The sequence below is a fragment of the Trichomycterus rosablanca genome, chromosome 6 (genome assembly GCF_030014385.1).
Source record: "Trichomycterus rosablanca isolate fTriRos1 chromosome 6, fTriRos1.hap1, whole genome shotgun sequence".
NCBI lineage: Eukaryota > Metazoa > Chordata > Actinopteri > Siluriformes > Trichomycteridae > Trichomycterus > Trichomycterus rosablanca.
The window spans coordinates 12,838,293-12,865,292 of NC_085993.1; the positions used below are offsets into that span (position 1 = coordinate 12,838,293).

The 27,000-nt window shown below is 39.5% G+C and overlaps 1 protein-coding gene across 1 annotated transcript; it reads left to right on the forward strand.

The window, feature by feature from the left end:
- On the forward strand, window positions 1-26,512 carry igfn1.3 (immunoglobulin like and fibronectin type III domain containing 1, tandem duplicate 3). The gene is made up of 23 exons (XM_062997431.1): window positions 1-7; window positions 3,370-3,495; window positions 3,604-3,743; window positions 5,530-5,629; window positions 5,855-5,900; window positions 7,178-7,361; window positions 7,489-7,602; window positions 7,699-7,861; window positions 8,714-8,986; window positions 10,783-10,934; window positions 11,358-11,400; window positions 12,827-12,948; window positions 13,668-13,809; window positions 15,236-15,529; window positions 15,617-15,913; window positions 17,400-17,579; window positions 18,323-18,451; window positions 18,542-18,850; window positions 19,432-19,517; window positions 20,666-20,858; window positions 23,299-23,595; window positions 24,070-24,396; window positions 26,436-26,512. Exons 1-23 carry the CDS (start codon window positions 1-3, stop codon window positions 26,438-26,440), a joined length of 3,729 nt encoding a protein of 1,242 aa, XP_062853501.1. The 3' UTR covers window positions 26,441-26,512.
- Window positions 26,513-27,000: the final 488 nt, after the last annotated feature.

Genomic DNA, 27,000 nt, shown 5'->3' on the forward strand with positions numbered 1-27,000 from the left:
ATGCTGAGTAAACACCATACCTACTGTGAAGCATGGGGGTGGAAACATCATGCTTTGGGGCTGTTTTTCTGCAAAGGGGACAGGACGACTGATCCGTGTTAAGGGAATAATGAACGGGGCCATGTATCGTGAGATTTTAAGCCAAAACCTCCTTCCATCAGTGAGAGCATTGAAGATGGAACGTGGCTGGGTCTTCCAGCATGACAATGATCCCAAACACACCGCTCGGGCAACGAAGGAGTGGCTCCGTAAAAAGCATTTCAAGGTCCTGGAGTGGCCTAGCCAGTCTCCAGACCTCAACCCCATAGAAAATTTGTGGAGTCCGTGTTGCCCAGCAACAGCCCCAAAACATCACTGCTCTAGAGGAGATCTGCATGGAGGAATGGGCCAAAATACCAGCTACAGTGTGTGCAAACCTGGTGAAGACTTACAGGAAACGTTTGACCTCTGTCATTGCCAACAAAGGTCATGTTACAAAGTATTGATTTGAACTTTTGTTATTGACCAAATTCTTATTTTCCACCATAATTTACAAATAAATTCTTTAAAAATCCTACAATGTGATTTCCTGGATTTTTTTTTCTCATTTTGTCTCTCATAGTTGAAGTGTACCTATGATGAAAATTACAGACCTCTCTCATCTTTCTAAGTAGGAGAACCTGCACAATCAGTGGCTGACTGAATACTTTTTGGCCCCACTGTATATAAATATATATAGTGTGTGTGTGTATAATGCAAGTATATACAGTATATATATAGTTAAAAATGTATTCTCAATTGGTTTACATGTATAATGAATTGCCAGGTTCGAGGTTTTCCAGCCAAATTTATTTAAGTGAGGAATAAATCATTAATTTTTTTATCAAGGTGTCATTGCCGTGCATAGAACCAGTGCATCTGTGAGCTTTTTTAAGGCAAATTAGCTATGTGTATTGTTTTTGTGCACGCAGTTAAGAAGAATTAAGAACTTTTTAGTGACTTACGAATGGGTCAGACTACTCGTAATTTACAAACGAGTTTAAGTAGTACGTTAGTTACAAAGGGTTTTGGGAAACACTCGTAAATTTATAAAATGTTCTTAAGTACAAGATTACGAAGTATTTAGTGTTGTTAATGTTTTGGGAAACGCACCCCTGAACTATAACAGATAGTGAATGTTTCTCCATATTTGAAACATGCCAGATAAGAAGAGTAGCTCAGGAATCAACACGAAAGCTCATAAACAATTGGGTGTATCTACACTAGCTACCCAGTAGTAGTTATGACCCAAAAGCTTTCGAGAGAAAAAACCAAAACTTAAAACAAATAGCAGCTAAAGACAGCAGTTCAAGCAGATATTGTCAACAAACTAAAGACAGAACAGAAGGAGTAGACTTATTTTTAAAACGTTCACTTTTTACTCAGTGCTGGGTAACAGAGACTCTGCTGTAATGTTTTTACTAAGGGAACTACGATAAAAGTAATCTTCTGTCTCAAAAAAAAATTTGTTGTGTCTTAAATCACAAACTGTGGTACAAAATGTACATCAGCTGGTAGCTGTAGCATACAAGTAGTACATAGTGTTTTTTTTATGTAATGTGTACCGACTTGCCACTTGGAACCATCCCATTTTGTGTTTACCCTTCTACCAAAGATTCCTGAAACTATAAATATTCCATCCAGCTTCTTGTTTTTAGACACAAGCTGCAAGAATAAGAGCCTTCACACTGACAGTAAACAAATCTTCTTGCACTTATCTTCAGCCTGACAAGCACACAATGTGTAGTAATTCAAATTTAAAGCCCAATCACATCCTCTTTCTTTCTTCTCCTTATATCACCTCAGTCGACAGTGACAGGAGCGATTGCATTGTTTACTGATAATCTGTCAGTATCACATCGTGTTGTGGACATACTGCATAAATCTTGAGGTAGCAGTGAGGTGTAAATGACATCTTTCCAAACTTGAGCCACGCTACTGTGAAATATATCCCAGCCAGATGGAGTATCCCCACTGTTGCTGGGAAAATCTGACAGAAGCCGTACCCAGCTGCTACGTTTCAAATTCTGCCTCAGGGAACAAACTCAGTAAGATAGTCCATGCCCCAGATTTAACATCATCAAGACATTACTAAAAGTCTTAAAAAGCATGTCCATCCACTTCAAAACCATGAGTATGTATCTGGAATCCCTCTGCCCCCTGCAGCTATAATGGCCTTCACTCCTCAGGAAAGGTTTTTATTCAACTCGTTTTATGGACCTTTCTTAAAAATGGCCTTCCTCAAACTGTTGCCACAAAGTTAAACTAATTTTTTTATATTTTTTGCAATTGATTTTGTAAATCCCTAAGTATATGCATTTTATCTATAACAAACCCATCATACATAGCCTGCACTTACACATCATAATGCATATTGACCAAACCTGGAAAAAATAATTAATAGCCAAGCCAGCTTGAAATCTGGACATCAGGCAACCCCACAAAAGCTTCATTTATTTATTTGTGTCATTTACTTATACATGTATTTGGGCTGCATTGTTAGCTGTATGGTTGTGAGGTGTTTTATTGCAATCCTGGTAAATCCAAAGCAGTTGTTTGAGTGTTAATAAGCTAATCAAACTTATTAATTGGTTTCATTGGTTGTTACCTAAATTAAAATCTGCTTTCAGTATTTTGCTTCACTTATGGTTGCTATGCCTCCTTTTGGAAAATGTTCCCAGTTTTTATTACTGGGGGAAAAAATGAAGAACTTCTGGCCACTTTGTCAAACCAGCTGTATTATAATTTTTTTCTATTCATTTTATGCATTTTCTCCCAATTTAGTGTAGTCAGTTTGTCTTCTGCTGCTGGGGGATCCCTGACTGCAGTCGAGGTGGGTATATTGCTGCTCACGCCTCCTCCGACCCACATGCAGCCCTTAGTGGAACCCTTTTTTACCTATGCAGGCTGCACAGGCACCTCTCTATCTGCTAATCAGGGTCCTTGAAGACAGCACCCACATAGTCCGGTCATCCCGCCCTAGCAGAAACATGTCTGCTGCAGGCACTGCCAATTATGCCCACTAGATGGCACGCAGCCGACCAGTGGCAACGCCGAGTTCAGAATCTCGGCACTGGTGTGCTAGCGTAATATTCCGCTGCGCTAATTTTCTGATGCTGTATAAAATAAAAATTAAATATGACAGCTAATTTATTTATAATAAATACAATATAATGAACCTAATTTATTTAACAGGAGCTGAGTCCAAATCTGAGTGACAGGATGAAGATTCCAAAGTCTAAAAATGAGGAGCCTACATCTTCTGGACAGTGTGCGTATTACTAAAATATTACTGATATTGTTGTGTCTCATACATAAATATCAACCCAGTAACAATTTAAATATTTTAAGCAGTAGCAATCAAAAAGAGGTCCAAAGTTCCTGGTGTGATGATTACTCAATTTGTAGAGGAAATTCCTCCAGGAAAAAGCCACCCCGACTTCACACGGAAACCCATCGCGCTGACTATTCAGGAAGGTAAAACTCTGTGTCCCACTTGACTTTACATATGCTAATGAACTAAGTATACTTTTTGAGCAAAGTCTTGCAAAACAAAACTGACATTTTTTATCTTTCTTCCACAAGGAAAGCTAGCTTTCTTTAAAGCAATCGTCACTGGGGATCCAACACCGACTGTGAGATGGGCTCGAAATAACGGTGATATTTCTGATGCAGAAAAATACACGGTTGTTTATGAGAAAATCTCAGGAGAACATCAGTTACAGGTACAACATGAGTACAGGTAATACTAAAGATGGGCAAAGGGGATTAACATTTAAACAAACATTACAAATCACATTTTTACGTGGTTCAAATTACAATGTTTTGAAACAGTGAGGGTATCATGAATGGGTATAAAATGAAGATCCACTAGAGGCTTAGTTTTTGCAATTAAAAATGGGTCGTGGCTCAAAAATCACTTAAAAAAGAATATTTCTCAAAGCCAGATGGCAAATAAATTAAGTCTTTCACCATTTACCGTGCATATTATTGTGAAAAGATGTAGATCTCACTGCATGACTAAGCCCTCAGGTGGCAGTGCATGAGAAAGCATCATGCTACTGTGATAAATACAGCCACATGGGTTAAAGAGTATTTCAGAAAACCGTTGTCACCTAACACAATTTGCCACTGCTTTAAGTAATGCAATCTAAAACTCTATTACAAAAAGAGAAAGCCATACATTAATTCTATGCATCATGGATGGACCAAAACAGAGCAGAAATGTGTGCTATGTTGAAATAAGTTCAAGTTTGTTTTGGGGAAAATTTGACGTCAAGATTGCTAAACCACTCAGTGTAATTATTAATTTATCTTTGAAATGCTAGTTAGGGTCTTGTTGGTTGGAATTCTGACACAAAAAACCTGAGCTCCAGGTGCAATATTAAAAATGTTACACTAAATGTAGAACATGACTACTTACTGCTGATAATTTAAAATAAAAGTAAAATGTAGACCTTTTCATTGAAACAATTCTGTTTAAGACACTTTGTCTAGGCCGCTCAGGTGACGCAGCGGTAAAGTATGCTAGCTCACCAGAGTTGGGGTTTCGAATACATCGTATCGAATCTCAGCTCTGCCTTTCCGACTAGGCTGGGCGGCTGTATGAACAACGATTGGCTGTTGTTCAGGGTTAGAGGGTAAGAAAGTGGGATCATAGGTCCTCATAACTGGTGCGACTGCGGCCCCTGCTGGCTGACTGATGGCGCCTGCACAGGGCTGAGGAATAATGCTGATGGGAAAAGTAAATAAAAAAAATAAAAAGGACTTTTTGTCTTATTTTTCTTTCATATACACCGATTAGACATAACATTATGACCACCTTCCTAATATTGTGTTGGTCGAGGCGTGTATCTGGCACCAAGATGTTAGCAGCAGATCCTTTAACTCCTGTAAGTTGTGAGCTGGGGCCTCCATGGATGGGACTTGTTTGTCCAGCACATCCCACAGATGCTCGATTGGATTGAGATCTGGGGAATTTGGAGGCCAAGTCAACACCTCAAACTCGTTGTTGTGCACCTCAAACCATTCCTGAACCATTTTTGCTTTGTGGCATGGTGCATTATCCTGCTGAAAGAGGCAACAGCCATCAGGGAATACTGTTTTCATGAAAGGGTGTACATGGTCTGCAACAATGCTTAGGAAGGTTTGACCCAGTCATCTAGCCATGACAATTTGGCCCTTGTCAAACTCACACTTGCCCATTTTTCCTGCTTCTAACACATCAACTTTGAGGATAAAATGTTCACTTGCTGCCTAATATATCCCACCCACTAACAGGTGCCGTGATGAAGAGATAATCAGTGTTATTCACTTCACCTGTCAGAGGTCATAATGTTATGCCTGGTCGGTGTATATTTAAATACTCTTCTTATTGCAGTATGGTTACTGAAAAAGGAAAACAGTCCCAATGTCCATCTTTAGTTATTACCACTATCATTTTTCAATGCTATTCTTAAACAATATAAATGAATATAAGAACAATAACATTAACAATAATGTCCGCTCTAGATGCCTAATGTGACTGTAGAACAGGCTGACACCTATAAGTGTTTGGCAGAGAATGAGTTTGGCCGTGCAGTTGTTACTGCCACACTGAACGTAATTGAAGGTAAGTAGAATTTAAGTGCTACCTTCCACATTCAAAGCTGTGACTTGTTAACAGAAAAGCTGGAGGAACTTGATTAAAATGACCAATTTTCTTTAATAGTTGGATTCAAGAAGAGCAAGGAATTGCAAGAATCACGAAAAGGTCTGTTTAATGCCCCTATTTTATCTAAGAGTAGGAAATTGTATCTTGTTGTATCTTACTACTTAACATACTTTATTTTTATAGCTCACCGTGAACAACCAGCCGATTTCAAAAAGACTTTGAGAACTCGGTAAGATAATACAGCTCCCGTCTTCATAATGAACAATACATGTCAAGTCAAGTCAAGTCAACTTTATTTATATAGCGCTTTTTACAATAGACATTGTCTCAAAGCAACTTTACAAAATCCAGGACCAACAGATACAAAAAACCCCTGTTGAGCAAGCCGAGGGCGACTGTGGCAAGGAAAAACTCCCTGAAAATTACAGGAAGAAACCTTGAGAGGAACCAGACTCAGCAGGGCACATCCTTCTTGGGTGGCCTGGAGGATACTTTAAATAAATACACGATTTACACAGAGCATACGAACACAGAATTAAATGATCTAAAAGTTATAACTGGTAATAAATAGATAAATAGATAAATAATAATAGAGTTGCTCTTCGCTGTAGTCTTCAATAATATCTGTAGTGATTTCTTGTCATTCTTGGTGCAATTACTCCAGATCCGTCACATCCGGCAGGAGCAGCATAGTTGTCACGGCAGTCTCGACTTTAATCCTTAACCTCGGCGGGTAAACAGGTTTCCATCAGAATGCCTTTGGAGTAAAACAACAAAGAATGTAGTTAATAATGTACAATGCTAGCTGAGTAAAACAGTTTTACAGAGAGTTTTAGACTCCGGCAGCCCTAATTATTACAGCATAACTAAAAGGGAGAGCGAGCAGGTAACAAGGTCATGAAGGCTTTCACAGGACATCATCGCCCACCTCTCCTACCCAAACCGGAGTGTTTGATGTTGTGCTCATCAAACTATACTCAATGTTCAAGAAGGTCATTTAAAGCCGCTCAGGTGGCGCAGCGGTAAAGTATGCTAGCTCACCAGAGTTGGGGTTTCTAATACATCGTATCGAACCTCAGCTCTGCCTTTCCGACTAGGCTGGGCGGCAGTATGAACAACGATTGGCTGTTGGTCAGGGTTGTTAGTCGGATCATAGGTCCTCATGACTGGTGCGACTGCGGCCCCTGCTGGCTGACTGATGGCGCCTGCACAGGGCTGAGGAATAATGCTGATGGGGGTGTGGCCCTCCGTGCACAGTGCCCGTCAAGTTTATGAACTCGACTCGTGCAGGTGAAAAATGCACTATCTGTACTGACTGTGAGAGGCGTCCTCAGTCAGCGGTGAAGGGTCGAATTGGACACGACTAGACTGGGGGATAAAAATTCAGGAAAAAAGAGGGGAAAAAGTATAATTAAAAAAAAGAAAAAAAAAAAAGAAGGTAATTTAATAATTATACAGAACAGACCAAATATGTGGGTAGATTGTAAACGTTCTTGTTTTTTATAGACGTGATCATCCAAAAGAAGAAAGAAAAGACGGAGAAGTTGATGAAAGATTCTGGGAGCTACTGTTAAGTGCTGATAGGAAAGACTATGAGCGTATTTGTGCTGAATATGGAATAACTGACTTCCGTTGGATGCTAAAGAAGCTGAATGAGAAGAAAAAAGAGATAGAAGAACAGCAGGCACAGGTAAAATGTCAACCAAAAAGCATTTATGAAAAATAGCATACCATAATTAATCAAGCATCCCTGCTGATCTGTACAAAGAAAGTCTGTTTTTGTGAATGTAGCCTAACCTGAATTTTTTTTCCAACAGTATGTTGAATACCTGAGCAACCTGAAACATATTGAGATCAAAAATTCGGGATGTGCGCAGTTTGAATTTGAGATGGATCTTAAGGATCCCAATGCGAAAATCTACCTCTTTAAAGTGAGGCGGCTACATTAACATTACACAATATTGCTTTTAATTGATTAAAAAAAAAAGCATCAGCATTATTACAATTTTGTGTTTTTGATACTACAGGATGGTGTTATGGTTGAATTAAACTCTGACACGAATGAAAAGCACTGCCTGCGTCAAGTTGGGAGGAAGTTTATCTTCACTGTTAATGGTCTGTCTCCAGAGGATGCTGGACTCTACCAAGTAGACGTTGAAGGGGTCAATATCTTCTCCACAGATTTTAAAAGTAAGGTTCATTGAACATGTTGAGCTTTTTTTTTTTTATTTGATATGACTTATAAACTAAAGACTACAAGTCTTTGGACTGTGGGAGGAAACCCACACACAATGCAATGGGCGGTGATCGGTCGTTATGCAAATCGGCTGCATATAAGGTTGGGGTATCCACCACTAGCTCAGACTGAAGAAGTCATTCGAATTGAGTGACGAAACGTATCTCTACAACAAACTTGTGTCCAGATGAACTGATTCAACTTTGTGGATTTGTGTACCTGGATTATTGAGCATGCATCAACAGATTCTAAACAGACATACTTCACCTGGCCAGTGAATCAAACCCAGGATCTTTCTGCTGTGAGACAGCAGTAATACCCCCTGCACCACCGTGCCACCCATAAGGTATCCATATACAACTTAATTAAATTAAAGTATTATCTTTTAATAGTCATTAATCACAGAGAGAACAAAGTGCACAGTAATACAGTTGCTACAGTGTCACAGGACGTAGTTAGTGAGGTCCTGGGTTTGATCCTTGCTTCCAGTCATGTCTTTAAGGAGAGGAGTTTCAATTGTTCTCCTCATGTGAGTTTCCTCTAGGTACTTTAGAGTCTTCCCATCTTTTTTTATTCTGTGTGAATACATGTGTGACTGGGTGCTGCCCTGTAATGGATTGGCTCCCTGTGCAGGTTGTGTTTCTGCCTTGCATCCAAGTGTTTTCAGGTGGCACCAGACCCACTTTAAAACAGACCAGGATTAAATAAATAAATAAATAAATAGTATTTGTTCTATATATTTGAACACTTGATTTGCTTTGCTTTACTACATATATCATATTTTAATCTGTTCTGTTTGAGCGCAGTTCCAGCAGCAGACTTCCTGGTAAAGATTGAAGAAGTAAAAGCAGCTGAAAGAGAGGACGCAGTGTTCGAGTGTCTTCTGTCTGCTCCACTTCAGAAGATCAAATGGATGGGAAAAAGTGCCCCCTTGGTTCAAAGCCCAAAATATGAAATTACTGTGTCCAAGGACATGCTGATTCATCGATTGGTTGTGAAGGATTGTATGATGGTGGATAAAGGCATATATGCTGCTGTGGCTGGAATTAAGTCTTGCAATGCCTGGCTGTTAGTAGAACGTAAGTTCATTTTTGCCTGTTTGAGGCATTGGGTGAATACATGAACACATTTTATTGAACAAAGAAATATACAACTTTATTTACATCGTTATCTCCAGAAGACTGAGTATTTATAGATATTTAAATTGTGCCCAGCATTAAAACAGACCCAGAATAGAGTATTGATCCTTCTCAGGGCATCACACATTAGTGATACCAATGGGTAATTTAGAGTAGCCACTCCACCTACTTACTACTTGGTAGATGTAAGGAAACCAAAGCAAACACAGAGTAAACTCCATAGAAGTTGTGTTGCACCAACAGTATATGCTGTGCTACTGTGCCATAATTACATACTATCTTAAATACTTACCTACCAAAAATACGCTTCATGGCCAAAATCTCTAAAGGACCAAAATGTAGGTGTTTGGTCTCAACTCATTCCTAACAGGTGTACAGGCTCCTTCCGAGAGTTCTGTAAAGCCATAGTTTGAATAAATGACCTGCACTGAGCTCTGACTTAAATCTCTACTAAAGTAATTTGGAATGAATTGGAACACCTTCTTTTACGACATCAGTGCATAAACTCACAAATGCTCTTTTTGGGCACCTAGGTGTCAGCGGGATATTCAGAGGGCAGTTATAGCTCAGTGGTTAAGGTACTGGACCAGTAATCAGAAGGTTGCCGGTTCAAGCCTCACCGCCAAGTTGCCACTGTTGGGCCCCTGCAAGGCCCTTAACCCTTAATTGCTTAAAATTGTGTTCAGTAATAACTGTAAGTCGCTTTGGATAAAAGCGTCTGCTAAATGCTGAAAATGTAAATGTAAATTATTCCGCAAGGACACCAGTGTTGGGATTCTGAACTCTATGAATTCTCCCTCTAGCAGGCACAACTCTCAGTGCCTAGCAGAAAAAAATGCCCACTTCTCTACTGGGTGGGAAAAGGCCGCTCTAAAAAGGGGATGGGGTCTTTGACAATTACAAGGACCCTGGTTAGTAGCCCCAGATGCCTGTACAGAAGTGGAGGAACACGGAGATCAGTGAGTGAGTCTCTGTGAGCGAGACTGGCCTCACATGCGAATCAACCAACTGTGGGCTAGTAAGAAGGAGTCATGGACTACACACACCTCGGAAAGAGTGCATATCAGGCAAATACACCATCAGATGCAATCGGGGTCCCCAGCAATGGAGGACTTATTTGTTATGGAGAAAAAGGGACAAAATGCATAAAAAACTAATGGGGACAAATTCTTAATAGAATCGAGGCTGTTAGTGGTGCAAAGGGGGAGCCAACTTCATATCAGTGCACATGGTTTTGAAATAGCATGTTCAATGTAAGCTTTCATTTATGTGTCCACATACTTCTTGGGCTTGGGCTTGTGGTGGAGCTTAATTAATTGGTTATGTTGGTCATGATTAATGCTGGGGTGAAACAGTGGTTTGGCAGGTATAATTGATGCTGCACAGCACCTGTGACCCAGGTTTGATGGTAGTCTGTTTTCTCTCAAATGTAAAAAAAAAAAAAACATGTCAGTAGGTGGACTGGCTTTATAGCATTGCCCCTTAGTTTAAGTACCTTTAAACGAGTGAATAAGTGCATAGTGTCGAGATAGACTGGCACACTGTCCAGGGTATTTTTTTAACTTTCTTTAGTGATTTTTTTAGGCTAGGCTGTTAATATTCTGTAAACCTGATTAGAATAAATTAAATACAGATAAATGAATTACATTAGTGAAACATCATTTTATGGATTGTTTTATAGTCATGCTGTCAAGAATACTGACATGTATGTGTCTGTCTGCTCTTGATTGGAACAGCTGACAATAATCCCAATAACCATGGAAAGAAAGCAGCACGGAAAACAACTCAGGCCAGAGGGAGTGTGGTTGACTTGGAGAAGATTGCAGCTGAGCAGCAAGCCAAGCTACAGGAGCAAGGAGAGTGGAAAGAGCTGCTCAAACAGCAGCAGGCTGAACAAGTCGAGCGTTATGAGCACATTGCACAAGCTCAGGATGCTGAAGCTGAGTCCCCTGTTGAGCCTCCAAGAAGCACTCCGTGTGAACCCCCAAAGAGCACTCAGAGTGAACCTCCAAGTATCACTCAGAGTGAACCTTCAAGCAGCATTCAATGTGAGCCTCAAGCCCAGCCTACAATTGAGCCCAAGGCTAATAACAAAGACACACCCAACACCAAATCAGAAATGAAGTCCAAAACTAAGTCTGTTTCTAAACCTATAAGAAAAGTTGAGAAGCAGGGTCCAGAGGAAGAGGATGCAGGAAAGGAAGAATTTGAGACAGAAGAATTAGAAATGAAAGCAGTAACTCAAGAACCTAAGAATAAGGACGGCGAATCTAAGACAGAAGCAATTATAGAAGAAAACGATGAGGGGAAGAAAAGAGTTAGGACCGGCCCATTGGTCCCTGACACTGTAATAGGTACGACATTAAGAGCACAACAGCATGCAACTAATAAAGCACCTTAAAACCAATTAACACCAATTTTAGTAGAATATTTAACCAATTAACACCAATTTTAGTGGAATATTTAACCAATTAACACCAATTTTAGTAGAATATTTAAAGTGTTTATTAAAGTGTATATTAAGAAAAGAGGCCCATTGGTCCCTGACACAGTAATAGGTACGACATTAAGAGCACAACAGCATGCAACTAATAAAGCACCTTAAAACCAATTAACACCAATTTTAGTAGAATATTTAACCAATTAACACCAATTTTAGTAGAATATTTAAAGTGTATATTAAAATGTACTGTAGTGTACTGTACTGTATTAAGAAAAGAGGCCAACTGGTCCCTGACACTGAAATAGGTTTTACATTAAGAGTACAGCAGCATGCAACTAATAAAACATCTTAAAACCAATTAACACCAATTTTAGTAGAATATTTAAAGTGTTTATTAAAGTGTATATTAAGAAAAGAGGTCCATTGGTCCCTGACACAGTAATAGGTACGACATTAAGAGCAAAACAGCATGCAACTTAACATCTTAAAACCAATTAACACCAATTTTAGTAGAATATTTAATCAATTAACACCAATTTCAGTAGAATATTAAAGTGTATATTAAGAAAAGAGGCCCATTGGTCCCTGACACTGTAATAGGTATGAGATTAATAGCACAACCCTAAAACCAGTTAACACTGTGTTTTGGTAGAAAGTGTATATTAAGAAAAGAGTTAGGATAGGCCCATTGGTTCCTGACACTGTAATAGGTACAACATTAAGAGCACAACAGCATGCAGCAATTACCCGATTGCATTATGCTTCCTCTCTACCAATGCTGATCTCCACTCCTGATTGAGGAGAGCGACCCCTCCGACATGTGTGCAGTAGCCGGCTGCATCTTTTTCTTTTCACCTGCACAAGGCGAGTTCATGTGTGGATCAGCTTTGTGTACAGCCGGATTGCAGAGCTGAGTTTCAAACCGACGAGTTTGAAATGTCAGCTTGGGTGTGCTAGCGTGTTTTTGTGCCACCTGAGCGGCTGAAGGTCTGTGTGAGATTGATATGTCCCAAACCCACCTACACCCACACTACACCAGCTTTATTTTTAATATGTGTAATGGTGGGGCTGAGGTTGAGCACTAGCTATGGAAGAATATGATGTTCTGTGAGTATGAGAAAATAAGGACTTCACCTTTTTATGATTAATGACAGCCTATTTAAATGCTCATTTTCCATTAGTAGGATGCCACAGCCCAGAAGAACAGAGTGTCTGATATGCAGGGTTGCCAAACACAAAATGAAAGGAAGAGGAAGCATGACATTAACTCTCAAAGGTTATTTATACCTTGACTGCATTGTGAATTGTCAGACAATGAATGTACTTTTCATTTCCAGAGTCAGGAGTTTACTTCACTAGTGGCTTACAAGACGTCAGAGCCATTATGGGACAAGCAGCTGAGATTGTGTGCAAGTTAAGTGCACAATGTGATGGAGTGTGGTATAAGGATGGCAAAGAGGTTAGATGACCTACATGCTACGTCCAATAATGCTTAGAAGTTATTATACAATATACACCGACCTGGCATATCATTATGAGCACTGGCAGTTGAAGTGAATATTACTGACTATCTCTTCATTATGACACCTGTTAGTGGGTGGGATATATAAGTCAGCAAGTGAACATTTTATCCTTAAAGTTGATGTGTTAGAAGCAGGAAAAATGGACAGTGGAAAGTGTAAGGATTTGAGCAAGTTTGACAAGGGCCAAAATGTGATGGCTAGACGACTGGGTCAGAGCATCTCCAAAACTGCAGCTCTTGTGGGGTGTTCCCGGTCTGCAGTGGTTAGTATCTATCAAAAATGGTCCAAGGAAGGAACAGTGGTAAACCAGCGACAGGGTCATGTGCGGCCAAGGCTCATTGATGCACGTGGGGAGTGAAGGCTGGCCTGTGTGGTCCGAACCAACAGACAAGCTACTGTAGCTCAAATTGCTGGAGAAGTTAACGCTGGTTCTGATAGAAAGGTGTCAGAATACACAGAGCATCACAGTTGCAGTGCTGGCAGCATGATGGAGACCAACACAATATTAGGAAGGTGGTCATAATGTTATGCCTAGTTGGTGTATTTAGCCTATTGTTTCACATTAATGATATAAATTTGTTAAGTTAAAAATGTTAAAATCAATCCGAGTAATCTGCAGAAGTCACATTATTAAATTGTGTGCTAAACTCTACAGATAAACCCCACAGATGACCTGACAATTATCAAAGAAGGAACAATTCACAAACTAGTGATTAATAACTGTACAGAGGATGACAGTGGAAAGTATCGCTTTGAGGCAGATGGTCGTAAAACAGAGGCTGTGTTTACTGTGGAAGGTAAAGGCTTTTATTTTTTTATTTTTCAGACATTCTAGACTCAAAAAGCCGATTGTAACGTATCCTGCTGTGATTGCAGTCTGCTATTTAAATCTTGGACAATTTGTTGTTTTTCTTGGAGGCTAAATTCTGTGTTTTGTGTAAAAATGCCAAATTTATACTGTATATTTATAATGTATATGTATGCATTTATATTGTACCCCTTTACCACAGACATGGCCTCATAACACAAGAGACGTATCGGTTTTTCTTCTTGAAGCACAAACTTGTATTTACTTTCCCATCTTTCATTAAATTACCTTCCTTCTGCTTCAGTTTTCTCTTCTTGTACATTTTGGGATTATTTGTAAATATTTCTCAACATCACTTGTTGGAAAACCGCCTCAGTTAAACACTGATGTGGAAACACTGCCATCTAGTGGCGGGATGCGGTCACTTTGCGGGTCACAAAATCGACATGCATTGTGGGAGATGCAGTTTATGTATGATTTTACAGTGTATTTTAAGACAATCATGTCTTTTAAGCTCTCGTGGGCCACATAAAATGACGTGGAGGGCGGATTTAACCCGCGGGCCTTGAGTTTGACTCTAGATTATGGTGTGACACCTACTTTTATCTGGTGTGGTGCTGGTACTGTAAAAATCATGTATTTATGATTTATTATTATTTTAATAATTAATTCATGTAGCTTATGTGGATGACTAAAATGTTTATAATATTTTCTATTTTTTTATGGAATTTTATGAAAAGTGCAATATTATTATTAAAAGATTATTTTCTCTTTGCAATGAACATCTACACCGCTATGAGCAAGCTTGAAGTTTAGTTTAGGGGCAGCACGGTGGCTCAGCAAGAAGGTTCTGGGTTCAATCCAGTCCGGGTCCTTTCTGTGCGGACTTTGCATGTTCTGCCTGTGCCGCGTGGGTTTCCTCCGGGAGCTCCGGTTTCCTCCCACAGTCCAAAAACATGCAGTCAGGTTAATTGGAGACACTGAATTGCCATATAGGTAAATGGGTGTGTGTATGTGTGTCTGCCCTGCAATGGACTGGCGCCCCGTCCAGGGTGTTACTGTGTGCCTTGCGCCCATTGAAAAGCTGGGATAGGCTCCAGCACCCCCATGACCCTAATTGGATAAGCGGTTAAAAAGTGAGTGTGAGTGAGTTTAGTTTAATTATAACCCCTGTTTACCCAATATTGGCAGGAGAGTTCAACTTTTGTTTACTGTTGTACTAGTTTTGAACTGGAAGTATGCTGGATTTCCCGGAAGTGGCATCACAGCCACAGTTGCTCACCAGTTGGACTGCATATTTCTTGGGTTTAAACTTAGAAATTTATTTTTTTTATTTCTAATGTTTATACAGATAAAAAGACTAATTATCCAACGTTACCCTTTGTGTCAATTTACAAACTTTTCCTCTGAAACAGACCCACCAAGATTGAACCAAGATGATCTGACGAAGTTCTCAGAGCCTGTGGTGATCAAAGTCGGCCAAAACGCCACCTTCAAAATGAACTTTGTGGGTCGAGATCCAATGAAAGTTCAGTGGTACAATGAGGGCGAAGAGCTGCAGAATGACATCAACATTAAGATTGAAAAGTCCCCCAACTACAGCCAGCTGTTCCTCACCAAATGCCAACGCAGAGATACGGGAGAGATCAAGCTCAAGATTAGGAATGAATATGGAACAATCGAGGCTCTATCCAAGCTCATTGTCTTAGGTCAGTAACATTTAAATCCTGTTTGTTTATTACATTGAGTGGTTAAAGTACTGCTCACATATCTACTAATCCAGTCCTTAAACACAGACAAACCTACCAACCCTCTTGGCCCTGTGGAGGTAATTGAGGCATCTTCATCTTGTGTGGAGTTTAAGTGGAGGCCTCCGAAAGACGATGGAGGGTCACCTGTGATTCACTACAATCTGGAACGGCAACAGTTAGGACGAAACACCTGGAAGAAACTAGGAAATATTGCTGCTAAGCCCCACTATAAGGACACCGACGTAGACCATGGCAGGAAGTACAGCTACCGTATTAGGGCCATAACTGCAGAGGGCACCAGCGATGTGTTTGAAACTGATGACATACAAGCTGGCACAAAAGGTAAGACTGCATGGATGATCCAGACATCCAAATTTGGTTCCCACGGAAACCCACCTTTCTTTAAAATATAACTGCTGCTTTTCAAACAATTAGTACAAATCCTTTATAGTATAGCTCTAGTCTTTTGACCTCTTCACCTTGGCAATAACCACTTCACTCCTCCCCCATTCAATTCAACAGAATTTACTTGATGATGCATTGTACCTCAGAATGTATTCACTGCCTCAATCCAATCCTAGTCTCTGTTCCTGATTAAATATAGTCTCTGCTTCTGTCTTTTATTTTAGCTCTGCAAAAGGGCCTGTTTAAACCCCTCTAATTAGAATCAGAACCACCTTATTTGCCAGTACTTCTCAGAGACAGATTTTTTTCTGGTATGTTGGAAGCTATGCTATATATTGTAACACAGACAGACAAAAGCAGACACATGGACAATTACTAAAACTGGGTAGACAAGGATACACAATAAACACAAAGTAAAGACACAATACAAATACATATGTAAACAGTAATAGTATTCACAATGGATTCACAATGTATGCTTAAAATTGTGCAAAGAGATAAACATTGAATAGCCAATCAAAAACTATGCTTAAAATTGTGCAAAGAGATAAACATTGAATAGCCAATCAAAAACAGAGTATAGTGTGATACTGTATACATCTACATTTGTAAACGTAAACATTAAATTGGCAAATTGGCTTTAATGTAAACATTAAAGATCATTACTGTGGTTGTAAATATTAGATTATTAGCACAGCCTATGTTTTCCAGGGGAAACTTTTAAAAATAAATTTTGTTCAGGATTAAAGCCATCTGAAGTAATGTAGGTAACAAATTTACTGCACTAGCTTGGTGTAGCTTACCAAGCGTCAACAGAGGAAGTGATGATACTTACTTTAAAATGTAGAAGGATATGCTGTCGATGGAAATTTGGCCAAACAACTACACGCAGAATTACGACTTTACTATGCACAGCTAAAATCGTGTGTCAACAATGCTACAGACCTCTCTAGGCTGCAGCTAATTGTCAGTATTGTGGTCCAACAAGTCAGCCTTTCAGATTGATGATGGGTGTAATGTTCATATGTTTATTTTGTAGCAGTAATGGTGCCTTGACAGATGTGCAGGTTAGTCATGTCATGAACACTAAATCCACTATGGATTTTGACCAACATTTTTGTATGTATATATGTATTGGGCAGTTATATACCCTATATGTAAGGGGCAGTTCTAGCCTAGTGGTTAAGGTACTGGACTGGTAATCAAGAGGTTGCTGGTTCAAGCCACAACACTGCCAGGTTGCTGCTGTTGGGCCCTTGAGCAAGGCTCTTAACCCTCAATTGCTCAGACTGTACAGTATATTGTAATTGTAATGTAAGTCAATTTAGATAAAGGTATCTGCTAAATGCAATGCAAATATTGTGAGATCTGAGACACATTTTTATTGGGATTATTAATATAAATATAAAATGTTGTGTTATAGCCTATCCCAGTCCACCTTCTGCACCCAAAGTTGTTAGTGCCTTCAAGAACTGCATCAACTTGTCATGGAGCCCTCCAACCAATACAGGAGGAACCAACATTGTGGGCTACAACCTTGAAAAACGCAAGAAGGGGAGCAACTTGTGGAACCAAGTAAACTCCCCAGAGGAGCCAATCAAAGGTTAATTATATAGATGTCATCTTTGGGTCACAGCTTTTTTTTTCTTCCAAAGGATATTAGTGATATAATCGAAAGAATATTTAAATTTAAGGAAGATCATTTTAATAAAATGGTTGTTTTTACATCAGTTTCCTTGGAACTATGAACTGATTAAACAAAACTAACATTATGTCTGCAGCAATTCACAACAAAATGCTGAAAATCTGGGTTTAATTAGCAATGTGTAATTTTTGTGCATTTACATAGTACTTCTTTGCTTTTTATATACTCTAATCAACCAATGGAACTACACTAATTGCTTATTAAAATATTTAGCATTATGATTACAGTTTTTTCCCACAATTGTGAAACCTAAAACATACAGTACCATGATCTGTTTGACATTTTCATGTGGACTAGATATCAGGAACTGACTGGAACTGTACCCAGGCTAATGCAGATTTTACACTCACCCAAAGGCACCAAATTTCTCGTGCAATTAGACTCAGGTCTGGAATTGAAAATGTCAGTTTTAAAACACCCCAAAAATCTGCTAAAAGCTTCATCACTGCAAATCTGAATAAAAGCTTAAAGCTCTAATAAATGAGTTTATATGTTCTTAATGCGCATTCATGATTTTTAATAGTATTTTAATGGTATAAAACGGAACAAATGCCCTAGTTTAGTAAAATTCGTTCCGTTAATATGATAGCACAGAATTTAAAAAGTTCACTAAATCACTTCTTATTTGCTTCTGCATCCAGCTAAACAGTATGGAGTGAAAGACATTGTTGAAGGAATAGAATACGAATTCCGTGTTGCAGCCATAAACTTCTCTGGTGCCGGAGAACCAAGTTCCCCATCTGAGTTTGTTATAGCCAGAGATCCCAAAAGTGAGTCTACAAGTGTTGAACATACACATACATACAGTACATTGCATTTTATATGCAACATTTACAATGATGTATAATAATGATTTGCAGAGTCCCCCGGTAAAGTCATCGATTTGAAGGTGTCAGACTCGACATATTCTTCTTTGTCACTGAGCTGGATTAAACCAAAAGAAGAACAAGGGGTGCAAGATGAAGCTAAAGGCTACTTTGTAGAACTAAGACCAGCTGAGAGCACAGAATGGACCCGCTGCAACGCAAATGCTATTATAACAACTTCCTACACAATTCTTGGTCTGAAGTCTATGGCCATGTATTGGATACGGGTAGTTGCAACCAACGAAGGTGGAAATAGTGAACCTCAGGATCTGGACAATTACATCATTGCCATGCCCCCTCCAGGTATAATACCTGCTTGCAATTTGCAGTTGTGACCCTGAACTAAAATAATGACTCAGGAGCTTTCCACATATGACTACATCTTAGGCTAATTAGCTGATCTTTTAGGTCTAGGCCAACTTAACCAATATAAAAACACAGTTGGGAAATATTTTTAATATTTGGCAACTGATAAATCAATCACCTTGTACGTATATAATCATAACAACTGAGACACAGATAATGAAATCCCAGTTTGTATCTGTGACCAATGTGGTTTGTGACCAACAGTTTGTTGGCTGCTAGCAAGCTGGACCCTGGTTATGTGCCTGCTGCACATTGTCAAAAATAGTGACACAGATTAATTCATTAATTTATTAATTCATTAATTTAATAATTCATTAATTCCCTGTTTTACCACTGATTTATCCTGGTCAGGATCATGGTGGGCTTGTTTAATTGGGCAAAAGACCCTTGACGGGTCGGCAGTCAATTACAGGGCGTAGGCATGAATTTATATATATTGTACCACTTACATTTTACATAAAATGAGGTCAATGGTAATTTCATAACAAGATTTTATTTTCTCTTGATCTCATTTACAGTCAAACCAAATTTTACTGATCGAAAAATGAAGAGCTTTATGGTGGTGAGAGCTGGACATGCTGCTCGGGTCAACATGCGTTTTGAGGTATGGCAAATTATAAAAAGGAACAGTTACTTTGTTATGTAAATTTTTTTCTACTACATGGGGAAAATTTTACTTCTAAAATCAGGCGGCATGGTGGCTCTGGGGGTAGCACTGTCGCCTCACAGCAAGAAAATCATTTTGCAGAAAGAGCGTTTGCATGTTCTCCCCATGTCTGTGTGGGTTTCCTCTGGAGGCTCCGGTTTCCTCCCACGGTCCAAAGAGATGCAGTCAGGATAATTGGAGATACAAAATTGTCCATGACTGTGTTTGACATTAACACTTGAACTGATGAATCTTGTGTAACCAGTAATTACCTGTCCTGTCATTAATGTAACCAAAGTGTAAAACATGACGGAAAAAAAATCTTAATAAAATTTTAAAATCTATTTTTCCAAGCTGAAAAAGAAAATATATATTTTTTAAAAATGGCGCCAACAGACTGAGCCAACAAGCCCAGTCATATGATGAAAATACCAACATGGATTTTGAGTTGACACTGAAGGGCAAAGGGATTTTCTTATTATAAAGTGTAAGATAGCAATGGCTACAACATAATAGCACAAAGGCAGTTATTAAAAGAAAGCAATCATGTTTGGCTGTTGCTAGAGCTCTGAAAAAAATACCCTATAGTACTATTTTATAATTAATTTTACCTATACAGTCAATTCTGTCTGGTAAGCACCTGCTCAAGTTGGTAACACTGCTGAAACTCAAACTTGGGATCCTGAATATTTTTTCCTTCATACTTACTTATAACACATAATAGATCCTGGTAATGTTCACTGTTGGTCCAATTTATTGTTAAAAAGACAGAAAACACCACGGACAGGTTGCCAGTCCATCACAGGGCAAACACAAACACACACATTTACATACAATAAGGAAAATTCTTGATATCTCCAACTGGCCAAAATTCATAAAGAAAGGACTCTGACTGCCCAGCCGAGAAAACAAACCAAGGCACTTCTTGCTGTGAGGTGACAGTGCTACCCTCTGTGCCACTATTTCACCCCAAAACAGACCAGTGACTATTAAACTATAAAATGTCTTATTTTTTCTGATTGCATTTTTCTGTTTACTGTGTTACTAATACTCTTTAAAACGTTTTTAATAAATCCTTTAAAAAAATAAATACTTTGAATTCGCAGGCATCCCCCATGCCCACAATAACGTGGCTCAAAGATGGAATGCCTTTATGTAAACATGTGACTGTGAGCAACACAGAAGGCAGCTCCCAGCTCCTGATTCCATCTGCAGAGCGCTCTGATACTGGAATCTACACCATCATCATCAAGAACATAGTGGGCCAAGTGGTCTTCAGTACTGAGATTAGGGTCACAGGTAAGATACCATTATAAATGTGAGGGGGGGTAAGCATGGGCAGTTTAAAAATGCTCAGTTTACTCATGTCATTCTGTTTAATCTTGATACATTATTGGTAATCTTTAGGGTACTAAGTAAAAAATATAATAAAATAATTGGAATCCATGGAATGGCTAGTCCTGCTCACTTTACTACAAACCCCATTTCATTTGTAAAATGCCAAAAGAACTAGAATATTTTATTTGATAATTTTCTTGAACATATATTGAACTTAAATAAATGTTTGATTGATTGATTACTTTATTGCTCCCCGAAGGGAAATTGCAGGCTTACAGCAACAATTCACAAACATCACAAGCATCATACAAAACACGTTGAAAAAAATAAAATAAAATGTAACATAAAAATATACAAAATATATAAAAATATAAGAATATATTACTAAGAACAAAAAACTAAAGAAGTCTAAAAGGTGCAGTTTATAGATGTGCAATTGTGCGCTGTGCAAATAAAACAGTACTATGTGTAAATGTTCATTTTTTAGTTTTTTTAGTGCGTCCAATTTTTACCCAATTGCGTTATGCTTCCTTTCTACTGGAGCTGACCCCTGCCCCGATTTAGGAGAGCGAGACTGTCACACAGCCAATCGTTGTTCATGTGGCCGCCTAGCCCAGCCGGATAGCAGAGCTGAGATTCGATACGATGTATTCGAAATCCCAGTTCTGGTGCGCTAGCATGTTTTACCACTGCGACAACTGTGCGACACATTGATTGTCTTTCATGGGTACTAAAGGCTTTGCGTCCTCTTCTTGCGCCATTGAGAGTCATTATTGTTTGAATATTTCCATTGTTTTTACTAAATAACATTACTGGATTTAGTAAATATAAGCAAATGTAAAATGTCATGCCTGCAACACACTCAAAAAGTTGGGACAGTTTGGAGTTATTTTTTAACCGCTGATTTACATCACACCTTTCCTATTAACTACACTTTGAATGGGTTGGGAACTGAGGACACTGATTATTGCGGTTTTGCAAGTAAATTTTTTGTCCATTCTTGTTTGATATGAGACTGCTTAACAGTCTGTGGTCACCATTGTCTGATTTTTCTTTTCATGTTGCAGCATACATTTTCAACAGGAAAAAGATCTGAACTGTCAAGCGCTATGCTGTTGTAGCACATACATAATGAGGCCAGGCATTGCTGAAATAAACATTGACTTTGCAGGGAAAGATGTCGCCTTGATGGTTGTATGTGTTTATCCAAAAACCCAAAAAACGTCTCCGCTTCAATGGTACCCTGACAGATATTCAAGCCACCCATTATGTTGACTGATGCACCCCCATACCATGATAAATATTGGTTTTTACACTTTATACTGAAAAAAGCCAATCTGGGTGATATTTTTCCTCTTTGGCAATGTAAACATCTAGGATGAGCTCTGGCCCAGTGTAACGATTTAGGGCTAGACTGGACAAGAGGGGGCGGACACACACGCAGAGATGTATTAACTCAAGTTTATTAATAACAAGACACAACAAGGTTACACAAGACAGGTATAAACAAGACAAGACAGACTAACATGTGACCTATGCTAAATGCTAACGCTACTCTAAACATACAGGAACCTAAAGCTAACCTACATACTAATGCTAATTGCTAATCTAAACACACAGGAGCTAAGCTAAACATGAACATGAACCCTAAGCTAAACAAGAACTAGGTATAAACAGTAACAAACGTACAGGAGCTAACAGACAGATGGGAGCTAACAGAGGGAAGCTAACAGACAAACCAAACAGACAAACCAAACAGACAAACCAAACAGACAAACCAAACAGACAAACAAATCACTGGCAAAGGCAAAGCGACCAATATGACAGAGTCTAATTCAAAATAGTCTCCAAAGACTGATTGGAAAATGCCTCCCTAAATGCCTCGAGCTCCTCCTCTCAGATGAGGTGCAGCTGGGCACAATCAGCTGGGAACCAATCATGATATGGGGTGTTACCTTGATACTGAGAGTGCTCCCAGAGAGAGGGGCGTGGCACATAGGCAATCTGCAGGAGCACAGGGGGGCTGAATTTGTGACACCCAGAGAACTTGGTAGTGTCTCACAAGGCACAAGAGGTCACAAACCTCGACCCAAGTGAAAATTTTTATTTAAAACTGGTCTTTTAGAAATTGCCCTCTACCACTATCAGGTTAATTTAGGCCTTAATGGTCCCCACCCTTCCCCCATACAGTAAAATCAATGCAGATGTGCCAAATCCATGCTTAGGTGCAATGAAGCAGTTCAGTACACATTGTTTTCCTTTAATTTGTCAACTGTTTGTTAATATCAGAGAACAAACTTGTCTTAAGCATTAGTTTAATAGGAGCAGATGGAGTCTGAGTTCTGTAGAACAGGCCAGGATTTCGGGAGAATGTTAATAAAACCTGTTTCCTGGCACACAGATGATCCAAAACCTCCTGGGCCAGTGGAGCTGGAGGAAAACGTCCCTGGCACATTAACCGTCTCCTGGAGCCCGTCTTCGGATGAGAAACGAGACGATCATCTGTACTACGTCATAGCCAAACGTGACTCAGTCAAACAGACCTGGCACACGGTGGCTGACCGAGTGTTCAACAACAACGTCACAGCTGTAAACATCATGCCAGGGAGAGAGTATATCTTCCGTGTGTATGCCAAGAATGATATTGGGCTCTCTGCACCTTCGGAGTCGACAGTATGGAAGGTTGTGATTAAGAAAGGTAAAGTCTATCTTTAAATTGAATACAATTCAAATGTTATGGGATTCGGGCGGCACGGTGGCTCGGTGGGTAGCACTGTCACCTCACAGCAAGAAGGTCCTGGGTTCGTTCCCCAGGCGGGGCGGTCCGGGTCCTTTCTGTGTGGAGTTTGCATGTTCTCCCCGTGTCTGTGTGGGTTTCCTCTGGGAGCTCTGGTTTTTCTCCCACAGCCCAAAAACATGCAGTCAGGTTTTTTGGAGACACTGAATTGCCCTATAGGTGAGTGGGTGTGTGTATGTGTGAGTGTGTGTCTGCCCTGCGATGGACTGGGTGTTACTGTGTGCCTTGCGCCCATTGAAAAGCTGGGATAGGCTCAACCCCGACCCCTGACCGTAATTGGATAAGCGGTTAAGACAGTGAGTGAGTGAAGGTTAAGGTATGCTGCATATAACAGACTCGTTCCATTTAGTATTCACAACTGTTTTATATTTGCAGAAAAGTTTACCTTCAGTTTACCTGAGCACAAAACCATCAGCTTTGAGTCAGCGCCTACCTTCACAGTTCCACTAAAAACACACACCAGCCCTGAAAAATACGAGTGCTACATGAGCTGTGCCGTGAAAGGCAATCCCACCCCACATGTTACCTGGTACCGCAACAACATCAGTCTCAACACAAACACAAACTACTACATCTCCAACACCTGCGGCGTCTGTTCCTTACTGATCCTGAGAGTGGGGCCTAAAGACAACGGAGAGTACAAAGTCATGGCTGAGAATTCTTTAGGACGTGCCGAGTGCACCACCAAGCTCACAATAAGAGGTATGCTATGTTAATACACCGTATACCCTGATGTATGCAGACCACCATTCTTATTATTGGGTGTTTCAGCCAGTGTTTCATTGCATAGAGGTGTTAAAAAAAGCAATCTTACAAAATACATTTTTTATTTTGTGCTGGTACTTTGATGAAGGCTCCTTCCTGTTCCAACTTTACTGTGCTACAGAGCACAGTAAGGTTTATAAAGCCATAGTTTGATAAGTTTGATGGGGAGGAACTTCAGTGGCCTGCACAATGGGAAAGTCTTGTGGAAAATCTTCTAGGAAACGTATGTCCAACAAGCTTATGGTACTTTTGCCATAATAACGTGGAAAGTGGTTTAATGGAAGTAAATGCAAAATTACTTTAATTTTTCTGCTTAAAATAATAAGTCCTTATCAACTGCCCTTGGCAGTTCACTCAGTGGTTTTGGGACAGACACTGCCCTTGGCAGTTCACTCAGTGGTTTTGGGACAGACACTGCCCTTGGCAGTTCACTCAGTGGTTTTGGGACAGACACTGCCCTTGGCAGTTCACTCAGTGGTTTTGGGACAGACACTCATTCATACACACAGACTGCGGTGACGCTACATTGCCCCCTCCCTAACGGTCAACCGACCCGGTGACCAACTCACCAGCGTTCACTGGGTGGCTCCTCGGCCAGACCGCACCCCATTACACTGCCGAGCCGCCGTTGTACACACTGAAGAAGAAAGAACCCACAAGAACACGAACTCCATCTTCTCAGCCGCCAGTAACACATGTCCCCGCAGCAGCACCTGGGCTAGCGCAAGCGGACAGACCGGGCATATTGGCCCACCGAACCACCAGAGCCACCCAAACGCCACAATCCCACTTCTGACACCAATGTGGCGCCGGCAAGTAGGAAGGAGAGCGTCGGGGCCGCGAGTGAGCTGCCCTTGGCAGTTCACTCAGTGGTTTTGGGAGAGACACTCATTCATACACACAGACATTCATACAACAGACAAACATAGAAGCTGCCTATCCAGCCCTCACCGCAGCCACCCCAGCCCCAACACTGGGCTACACGGCCACGGTAAGCCTGGACAGCATGGCCGCAAGGGCTTCTGGGTAAAGCCCGTGGCGGCCCCCTAGCGGTGACGCTACAATAGTTTAAAATAGATATTTCCTCTTAGATGGCTGATGATGTAATATACCTTGGTGTTTGGGTCAAGTTGGGAGTAAGCAATTATATGGAACAGCATTTATAAATATTTATAGACATTAGAGGTGCCAGATTTCTTAGATTTCATCAATAAATGAACAACACATCTCAATGAACTGAGAGTTGAATTTCCATGTAGATATATGTTTATATCTGTGCAACGTGTTAGGTCAAAAAAGAAAAGCATACTGCTTCAGATATACTGTACTTAGGACCTATACATTTTTTATGGATGACAAGGTCTCTATGTATTTGTTAACTAAATTAGACAAAGTAGCTAGCAAACTTGTCAGCCTGTTTATTATGTGCTAATGTGTTGAGTCTATCATTAAAGAAATTACAAAAAAAAGATGTAAATTTCTAATATCTAAAGCTCAGGGCACTCGGGTGGTGCAGCAGTAAACCACGCTAGCCCTTTACCACTGAAATCAGCTGGTCAAGCTTCTACACAGAAAAGGACTGGCAATCCCTTATTATGGGAGCAATAAAAAAAAATCTGAAAAACTGGATTATAAGCAAATAGCTAGTCTGTATATCAGCTGGTACCCACACCATTTTTATATAAAGCTGCAGTTATTATGGCAAGTTTACACATAAGCTTTAATATATTTTAGAACAGAGATCTAATAAATATGTTATTTTGTCAATCATTAGGTATGGTGGATAGGCAGATATGGTAAATGATGCTGTTTAGACCTGACCATTTTCTTGTTGGAATGTAAAGAATATTACTATTATTAGTTTAATGGTACCTCATCAGACGTACCTTATAGATGTGTAGATTTAGAGCTGTAGATTTATTCAGAATACTCGGTATGTCTAACTAATGTTTTTTTTGTTGTTTTGTTTTTTTAAGAATGAAGAGATGCTTCGTTGGTGAAATCTAAGCTAAGCATATGTATAATAAATCATAGCTATAAAGCTAAACCACACATCTGTCTTACATTTTGCTAATGCAAATTCATATTTAATTATTTATTCAATAATTCAAATGTACTGTTCATCGTTTTTCAAATGTACTGTTAATCATGTTAACTTTATTGTATAGAAATATTATTACATGCAAATATATGCAATAATATATGCAATAAATTATATAGAATATAGAATAAACAAATAAATACAAATATAAATAAACTGATGATAAAGAATGAATGACTTTTGTCCTGATGCCTATTTAGTTTCAGAATTTTTGGCATCATTGGTAAAAAAAAAAAAATAATAATAATAATAAATAATTACAACACAGTGAGTAAAAATGATTGCTTTGATTTTAAAAGCAGTCTGTAATTCAGACCTTTTTTTAGTTTTACTAGCACCTGAAGAATGTCAGGCATTTACTTTTGTGCTGCTTATGACATGCCTTATGCCAAGTGTTTATTTATTTATTAGGATTTTAACATCATGTTTTACACTTTGGT